General features: G+C 31.9%; 1 protein-coding gene across 1 annotated transcript; it reads right to left on the bottom strand.

Moving 5' to 3' along the window:
• Positions 1 to 8,094: 8,094 nt before the first annotated feature.
• MEE9 (maternal effect embryo arrest 9) lies at positions 8,095 to 9,092 on the bottom strand. The gene has a single exon (XM_089823137.1). It carries the CDS (start codon positions 8,834 to 8,836, stop codon positions 8,336 to 8,338), a length of 501 nt encoding a protein of 166 aa, XP_089679263.1. The 5' UTR covers positions 8,837 to 9,092; the 3' UTR covers positions 8,095 to 8,335.
• Between the last annotated feature and the right edge of the window lie 2,008 nt (positions 9,093 to 11,100).

Genomic DNA, 11,100 nt, shown 5'->3' with positions numbered 1-11,100 from the left:
AATTTATTACTCTAACACCCTACCTTAAGATAAACTTAGGGAGTACCTAAAAACCTAGAAACTACTAGTGAAAGTAAATCTAGGTCTCGACAACAAGGCTTGATGGTGTACCCAAACACAACCAAATCTCTGAAAAGAGGAGAAATATAAAAATCACATGGGCAAAACCCTACTCCAAAAAGAGATAGAAATAATGTTGAAAAGAATTGGTGAAGAACTGAAGAAGCCTCCAAGCTAGGGAATGTCCCAGAAGATGGGAACAAAAGAATAATCGTGAAGAAAACTACTAAAGCATGAACCTGCAAACACTGGCAAACTACTAATCTAAAGAACCTCCATTACATAAAACATGACTAGGTGGAGAAGACTAAGTTTGAAGAGCTAATCAATTGAAGATGAAAGGTATCTTCATGGCCTCTAAAAATAGGAATAAAAGAATGTCTAAATGGTAAATAAACAATCTCACTGAAATGCATAGGTATCCACCCACTGCAATCACTTAGTACATAGGATCAAATACTAAATACATAGCTCACTCCATCAAACCAAGAAAGAAATAGAACCAACATAACCACCCCATTATGCTAAGAGGTAAGACATGAACATTTAAATTTAATACAATATCTCCAATAAAAAGAACCAGGAACACCGAGAGTGCAAAAGAAGTACAAACACCTATAATGACATGTGGTATTGACACGTCATGAGGCTAATGTCGGCTAATGTCATGGAAGGAATACTCACTTGAAAAAGGAAGATGGTGAATATAGAAAACATGAAATGCCCCAAGGCACTTTATAATGTAGTGTAAGTACAACAAAACACAAAGATGTATAAGATCTTGAAATGCAATGGAGAGACACTTTCTCTTAGTGCATTTGCAAAAATACTAAAAAAGGATGTTAAAAAGGATCAAAAGAGACATAAGACTAATACAAGAGATAATACAACCCAATAAAAATCACTTGAAGCAAAAAAATCAATCTTTGGACCTAAAGCAACCAATATATCCACCAGAATGCAAAAAAGCCAAAAACTCAAAGAGATGTGCCTAGAGTAGAATTTGGAAAATTGAGTGTCTCTAGATATGTCTCCTAGAGTGTAAGAACTCCTAACATTGACAAAAAAATAGCCATAAAAAGAACCAAAACAAAAACTAACCTGCACCACTAGAACTAGCTCGGAACTAGATTTTTAGCGATATCTTGTTTGCAGAAAATGGAGTCTGAATGAGCAAGTTATGGCCAAAAAATCATATGTAGGTCAAAAAATCATTGGAAGGGAAATTTTTTTTTTTTAAATACCACCTCAGAAAGCATGCCCAGTAGTACCAAAAATTTCATTGGGAAGGGTGCTAGTTTTGCACCAAAACAACTAATTTGTGTGCCCAAAAATCTCAATTTGTATGCCAGAAATCTCAAATTTTGTGCTGAAAATCTCAATTTTCAAAAAAAAAAAAATTGTGCCAAAAATTCTTGATTCGTGTGCCAAAAATCACAATTTTTTTTGTTGAAAATCTTAATTTTCAAGATTTATTTTTATTTTTGTGCCAAAAAGATCTCGATTTCTATAGTAAAAACCACAAAATTGTCACCTTAGGAAACATGCCAAATATCGAAGCAATAATTTTTGCCTCAAATTCCAATTCTATTCAAATTGGATAACTTGAGCTCAATAGTGATGTCTATTTGGGCTCACAGTGCACCAAAAATCAATGACGCCCCAAATTCAATACTAAAAAATTTTGAAAATTGAAACCCTTTGAAAAAAAAGCATAGATCTGAAAGAAAAGGTAAACTTCTCATAAACAGAACATGGGCATAAAGAGTTGGAGCTATGATACCATGTTGAAGTGGATGAAAGATCAACCCCATAGCTCCTAAGAATCATCTGCATTCAGACACCTGTCACAAAAAGAGCGAAGCAAAAACTATGGAGGTCAGAATTCCTAGGTTTACAGATGAGACATTCTTGATCAGAAAAAAAAAAAGATTGCTATTATCAAAAGTGAATTAATATACAAAGAGGGATCATCCTTATACAAGAGATCAAAACCCTAAAAGGTAAAACCAAGGTTGTGTGATAATAATTAATCAAATAATTGTTATATACCTAAAGTTTAGCATAAATAAACTAGAGATAATAAGTAACTTAATCATTAAATCAATATGATTTAATTAATAATAAAATACTTTATTACTCTAACAGAAATGATAGACTAACAAACACAAGCAAACTTTGGCAAAATAGCATTGCCTAGAGGCACAAAAGCCACAAATGGTTTGTATTGTCAGTCAAGTTAAACTTAGATTTAATAACATGTCAATGTAAGTAGCCTAATTTTAAACAAAAATATGAGTATTTGGGGCAACCCATGTACAAAATATGCTTATTTGACCAGATAGACGAAGTGAAAAAACTAATCCACTTTGAAGTGAGGTATTTCTCCACTTTAGAAGATGGCTAGTACATTACCAGACCTTCCAAAATGATTAGAAATAATAAGAGGCAAGAAAAAAAATACGTTAAGGATTTTGTCTAACCAACCCCCAGTTTGTCAATTATCTTTAATTTGGACAAGATTGATTATGTTATGTTTAAGGATTTCCTAAGTCTCATCTCCTTCTATAGATCTAATAATCCTCTTTGCTAAATAAATCCCTTAAGTCATTGGGTCAATTAACCACAACACTCCCTTGCTTTTGGGTTCAATATCATGAGTCCAAAAAGTAGCAATGAACCCAAAATTAACTCCCCATTTCATCCATAAGAATTGTCAAATAATCTTGACTATGTCATTGTAACCTTTATTAGAGGGCATCCAATGCAAAGAATAGTAAACATGTGTTGCACATAAACTTTTGTTATTGGATTTTACATCTAGATAAAGGAATTTATAACCCAGTTAAAAAGTTTAGCTTTAATTCTATAGAGATACCAAGAACACATCAGAGAGAGGAACCCCAAGACCAAATGGTATCCCAAGGCACCACATAATCTCTAATGTCTAATCAACTTCCACTCTCATATAGTCCTATACGAGACATGCCCAACTTGTATCACTAACAATTCAATTTTATCATGAGTAGGCTTAGATCAAGAAAACACACAATATGACTGTAGAATATCACAATACAACTGTAGAATATCCAATATGTTAGAGATATCCTTTTCATAATTTTGTAAATATAATAAACCGTCACCAACATAATGAAAATTGATAACATCATTTTGATGAAAGTTTATTCCCGTAATATGTTTCATTTGACCCTTGCAAACTATAACCAAGTGCATCAACTATTGACACATATAAATAAGAAGCTAGAGGGTGTCCTTGATAATAGATCGTTGTAATGGAAATGGATTCAATGTCATATTATTGATAATGATTCTTGCATTAGCATCTTGAAACTACATTTGGATATGGGCTTGTATTTTATGGCCAAATCCAAACCATTAAAACATGCCAAAGGATAAACCTCCATCATATCCTATTGTATGTTTATTTAAGTGAGAAACAAGATCTTACTCTTCATCTTGACAACAATTTCAATAATGGTTATTTTGAGTGACCTATAATGAGGTCCATAAATACTAGTGATTTTGAGTGAACCATAACTAGGTCCACAAATATTGGTGATTTTGAGTGAATGATTATTGGTGCAATAGGGCTCATGCATTGGTCAACACTTTGAAGTGACCATCTTTTGACCTTCTTGCACATAATGACTCCTACAACATGAATATTTAATGCCCAAAAGTTGAAACTATACTTTAAGCAATTAAGTCATATACAAAGACAAATTAAAGACCATTGCAATCTAAAATATGGTTTGCACCACAAGTAAACATGTTTAGTTAGCTATAACCACTACTGATGTCTTTCCCCTAGAACACAATGAATAAACATATAAGATAGGTGAAAAAACTACTCTTTGAAAATGTGAGATAAAAAAAGAACAAGAGACCCAAAATATTTATAATAAATAGTAAAAAATAAGTCATGAAATATTATTAATAATATTGATTAACACATATGTTCGATCATAAGAGTTGAACTCTTATATTTTCTCTTATTAATTAAAAAAAATTTAATTCATTTACATTCAATTAAAAAATATCATTTAAAAGAAAAAATTTCAAAATTTTCTATATTTTCTCTTTTTTACCAAAAACATTTTAATTCATTTACTACACACAATTAAAAAATATCATAAACTTTCAATAGTTTTAGCAAATTCATTCTAATTATCACAAATATATCACCCAAAATATTGGCTAGTCTTTTTAGATATTCTACAAACTTCACCAAATACATTGTGACAAAAATACTTTATAAAATAAAATCAAAATCAAAACATTATAGAAGTGCCATATCATAAAAACACTTTAAAAACAAATGTATTTAATTTTATGCTCTCTTTTCTTTACCAAAAACATTTCAATCCATTACATGCAACAAAACAATATTATATTAAAAAGATTTTTTAAAAATTTAGACTCCTCTCTTTTCCCATTTCGTTCTTTAAAAAAAAATTTAATTAATTATGACAAATTTAAGAGCCCATATAATACACTCCTACAATGTTCTAAACTCAAATATTTTTTACTATTTTACTATTCTCATACATACCTTTTGGAAGTCTTTTTACTATTTTACTATTCTCATACATAACATTACACAAATAGGTGGAAGGAAGTCTTTTATGCTATTTTACAATTCCGAGACAACTTTACCAAAAACATTATGAAGAAATATCATATTATAAAATTAAACTAAAAATTAAAAACATTATTAAAGTGCAAAACAATATTCACAATAGTCACAATTGGTTTGTATTTCCCAGTCAACTTAAAATTAGATTTAATAATATGCCAAGGTAAGTAGCCCAATTTTGCAATATCTTAAAGGGAAAACAAAAATATGACTATTTTGGGGCAACCCATGCACAAAATATGCTTATTCGATCAGATAAACGAAGTGAAAAAATTTAATCCACTTTGAAGTGAGGCATCTCTCCACTTTAGAAGATGGTTATTACATTATCAAACCTTCCAAAATGATTAGAAAGAAGAAGAGGCCAAAAAAAAATGAATTAAGGATTTTGTCTAACCAACCCACAATTTGTCAATTATCTTTAATTTGGACAAGATTGATTATGTTATGTATAAGGATTTCCCAAGGCTCGTCTCATTCTATAGATCTAATAATGAAGAAACATATAAGATAGGTAAAAAACTACTCTTTGAAAATGTGAGATTAAAAAAAAAGGAGATTTTTAGGGACAAGAGACCCAAATATTTATAATAAATACTAAAAAGAAAGTCATGAAATATTATTATTAATATTAAATTGCACATATGTTTGATCATGGGACTCTTATTTGAACTCTTATATTCTCTCTTATTTATTAAGAATATTTTAATTGATTTACATTCAATTAAGAAAAATCATTGAAAATAAAACATTTCAAAAATTCTTATATTTTCTCCTTTTTACCAAAAACATTTTAATTCATTTATAAAACACAACTAAAAAATATCATATAAAAAACATTTAGACTCCTCTCTTATTTCTCTTTAAATATTTTTAACAAATTCATTCTAATTATCACAAATATATAACCCAAAATATTGGCTAGTCTTTTTAGATATTCTACAAACTTCACCAAATACATTGTGACAAAGATACTATATAAAATAAAAGCAAAATCAAAACATTATAAAAGTACCATATCATAAAAACACTAAAAAACAAATGTATTTAATTTTATGCTCTCTTTTTCTTTACTAGAAACATCTAAATCCATTTACATACAACGAAACAATATTATATGAAAAAGATTTTTAAAAATATTAGACTCCTCTCTTTTCCCATTTCATTCTTTAAAAAAAAAAATATTCTAATTATTACAAATTTAAGAGCCCAAGTATAATACACTCCTACAATATTCTAAACTCAAATAATTTTTTACTATTTTATCTTTAATTTGGACAAGATAGATTATGTTATGTATAAGGATTTCCCAAGGCTTGTCTCCTTCTATAGATCTAATAATCCACTTTGCTAAATAAATTCCATAAGTCATTGGGTCAATTAACCACAACATTCCCTTGCATTTGGGTTGAATACAATGAGTCCAAGAAGTAGTAATGAGCCCAAAATTACCTCAACATTTAGTCCATAAGAACTGTCAAATAATCTTGACTATGTCCTCATAACCTTTATTAGAGGGCATCCAACATGAAGAATAGTAAAATGAGTTGCAAGTAAAATTTTGTTAACAATTTGGATTTTACATCTAGATAAAGGAATTTATAACCCTTGCTAAAAAGTGTAGCTTTGATTCTGTAGAGATAACAAGAACACATCAGAGAGAGGAACCCCAAGACCAAATGGTATCCCAAGGCACCACATAACTATTAATGTCTAATCAACTTCCACTCTCATGGAGTCCTATAAGAGACATGCCCAACTTGTATCACCAACAATTCAATTTTATCACGAGCAAGCTTAGATCAAGAAAAAACACAATACAACTGTAGAATATCCAATATATTAGAGATATCATTTTCATAATTTTGTAAATATAATAAATTATCAACATAATGGAAATTAATAACATCATTTTGATGAATTTGTATTCTCGTAATAATTTTCATTTGACCGACCCTTGCAAACTATAACCAAGTGCATCGACTATTGACACATAAATAATAAGCTAGAGGGTGTCCTTGATAATAGATCCTTGTAATGGAAATGGATTCAACGTCATATTATTGATAATGATTCTTGTATTAGCATCTTGAAACTACATGTGGGTATGGGCTTGTATTTTAGGGCCAAATCCAAACCATTAAAGCATGCTAAAGATAAACCTCCATCATATCCTATTGTAGATTTATTTAATTGAGAAACAAGATCTTACTCTTTGTCTTGACAAAAATTTCAATAATAGTTATTTTAAGTGAACTATTACTAGGTCCATAAATCCTAGTGATTTTGAGTGAACCATAACTAGGTCCACAAATATTGGCAATTTTGAGTGAATGATCATTGGTGCGATAGGGCTCATGCATCGGTCGATACTTTGAAGTGACCACCTTTTGATCTTTTTGCACATAATGACTCCTACAACATGAATCTTTAATGCCCAAAAGTTGAAACTATACTTCAAGCAATTAAGTCACATAGAAAGACAAATAAAAAAATCATCACAATCTAAAATATAGTTTGCACCTCAAGTAAACATGTTTAGTTAGCTATAACCACTAGTGATGTCTTTCCCCTAGAACATAATGAAGAAACATATAAGATAGGTAAAAAACTACTCTTTGAAAATGTTAGATTAAAAAAAGAGGAGATTTGTAGGGACAAGAGACCCAAAATATTTATAATAAATACTAAAAAGAAAGTCATGAAATATTATTAATAATATCAACAAAAAAATATCATATAAAAAACATTTAGACTCCTCTCTTATTTCTCTTTAAATATTTTTAACAAATTCATTCTAATTATCACAAATATATAACCCAAAATATTGGCTAGTCTTTTTAGATATTCTAAAAACTTCACCACATTGTGACAAATATACTATATAAAATAAAATCAAAATCAAAATCAAAACATTATAAAAGTACCATATCATAAAAACACTAAAAAGCAAATATATTTAATTTTATGCTCTCTTTTTCTTTACTAGAAATATTTAAATCCATTTACATACAACAAAACAATATTATATTAAAAAGATTTTTTTTTAAATTAGACTCCTCTCTTTTCCCATTTCGTTCTTTTTTTTAAAAAAAAATTCTAATTATTACAAATTTAAGAACCCAAGTGTTATACACTCCTACAATATTCTAAACTCAAATATTTTTTACTGTTTTATCATTCCCATACATAACTTTACATAAATAGATGGAAGTCTTTTCATACATAACATTACATAAATAGGTGGAAGAAAGTCTTTTATGCTATTTTACAATTCCAAAGACAACTTTACCAAAAACATTATGAAGAAATATCATACTATAAAATAAAATTAAAAATTAAAAACATTATTAAAGTGCAAAAGAATATTCACTCAATTTCATAAACTTTGAAGAGTCCATATAATGAATTTGCATTACTTCTAGAACCATACAACCGGCAGGAGAAAACCGTATCATTTAACACTCCAAAAACCAAATCCACACTTTAAAAAGCTTTCACTCTCTAAGCTCTGAGAAAGCCATGAAAGAACCCTCAAAAGAAACAAACTTGTTCATAAACCAGCCCAATTATGCAAATAATAACAATATTAATAAAGGTACGGATGGAAAATGCAGGCTACGGAGGGGAAATGAAACCCTCGCTTACAGTGTAAACGCGAGATCCAGGGCAAAAATGAGTGCGCATATGCTTATGAGACGATTTAGCGGCAGCGGAGGCGGCGGCCGATGCGAGCGCAGCGTCCAAATATCGATTGGCGGCAGCCGCAGCGGCAGCAGTGAGTCTCTTTGAAACTTTCAGAGTTGCCGTCTCCATGGCAGCTAGGGTTTTCAGCTCCGCGCTTCCGTATTTCGTGATCTCGTCCAATTCGGCCATGCCGGAGTCCATCACATCGTTGAGGAGCTTATCGGCGGCGGCGAGTTGCTCGTCCTCGGCGGCTGTCATGGCGGCGAACGAGGCCTCCGCTTCTGCCTCCATTTTCTTCATCACTTCTTCGACGATCGCGGGGTCGAAACCCTCCTCCTCCAATGCTCTCCTCGCTACCAGAGAGAATTCGGCGATGAGGCCGTCCAGTGACGCCGGATCGCACAGCTTCTCCAAGCTTCCCAATTTCGACATCCTTTGCTGCTCTGTTCGATCTCGGGGCTGAGGTGAATGTATACAGGGGATTATGGTGGAGTTTGCCGCTTACTTGACTGCGGAGGCAGCATAAGTTTCTTACCTTTGCTTTATTTGTTCGCTTTCACGTGATTTGTGCGATGCGATGTGTCTGGTGTTGTGGACCAGTCCGGATGTTTTACCGTCGGTCATGGAAAATTCTGCCCCAGTAAACTGCTTCCCATTGAGTTACAGAGGTAATACAAAGATGGGATGGAGCGTGGGTAAGTCGTAATTGGGTGCATAAGGATGTGGTCATATGAGCGCAACTTTAGGCTACCTCAATTTTTATGTGCAAGTCCCTACAAATGGTAGATAAAGGGAACAAATCAACGGTTGAAAATACTTCTTCAACAATGCGAGACTATTGAACCGCTTACTGTCCATATATAATATAAATGAACATTATCTAAATTTAAATTTGTATTTATTTAATAATTATCATAGAGTAAATATTATTATTTGTATATCAAAAATCTTAAAATTGTAGTGCAAAGGATTTGCCTCCTCCATCAAATTATGGTAGAATGAAGAATGACAACTAAAATATGCTCTCAATCTTTAACAAATTCAATACCTTGTGATCAATTCCAGAGACCCCTCAAATTTGAAAATGTGAATAATTGTAATAAACAATCTTGGACAAAGGCGACAACTCACAACAACTTCTCCCCGAAAGAAGAGGGGCGATTGAAGCAACTGATAGACAAAAACTCCAATTTGTCAAAACCGAATATGTGTAGTATGAACGGGCTAAAGATCTAGATCCACCATTTTCTCAACAAATGCATGCCACAATAGGGCAACAAAACCCTCAACTCAAGCATAGGAGGAAGGTACAAAAACAATACCAAAAGTATTATCATAGTAAATTAGGTAATACGAAGTTAATAAACGAGCAATCATATGTAAATCCACAAACTATCGCAATACCCTCCCGCAACAGGGTTTAGCAAATAATAGGCCCTTGGTAGGTATCAGTGCTAGGAATGTTCTTGACTGAGAATCAGGGAAACCCTCCAAACCCGCTAGTAGTCATCCATCTAGTAACCCTCTTAAGAAATCTCCCCTCTCAAGAAGGACTTCTGCCCCTAATAACAAGGCAGAGGATTGGAATCTGGTTATAAGCAAAAATGACTACAAAAGAAATATAGCTAGCAACTCTACACTAACATCTACCTAAACCCTATGTTAGAATTAAATATTATTGGCAAATAGGATTCATCTACGCAACAAAGATAGAATCATCTTGACAAACAAAAATAGAGGAATCCCAAATAAAGGGCATCGAGCCATAATCTCTTGTTCTCCTATTAGAAAAGTCCTAGGTAACAGTACCCCCAAACAAAGTCACCAATTCTACAAATACAAAGATATTTTTATAGTATAACCGAGGAAATTGATATAACATTGGTCTTTGACTCTGAATTCCCTAATGAAGTTGCCAAAAATTTGTTAGTAAACAGATTTGCACTTCAGGAAATCAACACATAATGACTCACAATGCCCAAATAGAAGCACAAACTCTACTAATAGTTGGGTCGCTTTGTGATTGGAATGCGTAAGCACCCCTTTGAATTAGCTGGGTACAGAACCCTGTGCAAGATTTACAATGAATTCTCTAACTTATAATTGAAATGATTTTAATCAAAAACCACCAAAGCCTTGCAAACGCTTATCCATAAACATGGAATAAACGTGAAAAGCTAAATGACTAAAAGTAAATGACAAATGAATGGCTCAAAGTCAATTCATCCAACCTTTACATTATACAAAGAATGCAAGAAGAAAGACAAACCATCCGCTTCCCAGCACACAAATAACTATGGCTCAAAGTCCAAATGATAATCATGCATGTAGTCACATGAGACAGAATTACATTCACAGATAACTGAATTAATTCAAAGATCGATTTCAATCAAAAAACAAATGTCCAAACTCAAAGTTTTGGCACACAAATCTTCTTTCCATGAGAATACAAAAGATAACAAAGATCTTAATGTTTCTATGCTCATAAACTACAATCTAGAAATAAAAATTGTAATGCCTTCTGTGTTTGCATTATGTACCTTGTTACATTTTGGTTCAAGAGAGTTTTTGATACTCATCTTGGATGACATTTGAGATGACCTGCTAGTCAGATACTATATTTTTGTTGCCAATATCATAGATGACAGATACTATGTTGTTCAGCTTGATCATATTTGCACGATGATGCTTATTGT

The sequence above is a fragment of the Cupressus sempervirens genome, chromosome 3 (assembly GCF_028749045.1).
Source record: "Cupressus sempervirens isolate cs-2001-9-10 chromosome 3, ASM2874904v1, whole genome shotgun sequence".
Lineage (NCBI taxonomy): Eukaryota > Viridiplantae > Streptophyta > Pinopsida > Cupressales > Cupressaceae > Cupressus > Cupressus sempervirens.
Note: the sequence above shows the minus strand (reverse complement) of the source record. Positions and strands in the feature narration are given on the sequence as shown.

Excerpts from the sequence above, each read along its gene's own strand:
- MEE9 (XM_089823137.1), bottom strand. The coding sequence starts at position 8,836 with ATGTCGAAATTGGGAAGCTTGGAGAAGCTGTGCGATCCGGCGTCACTG.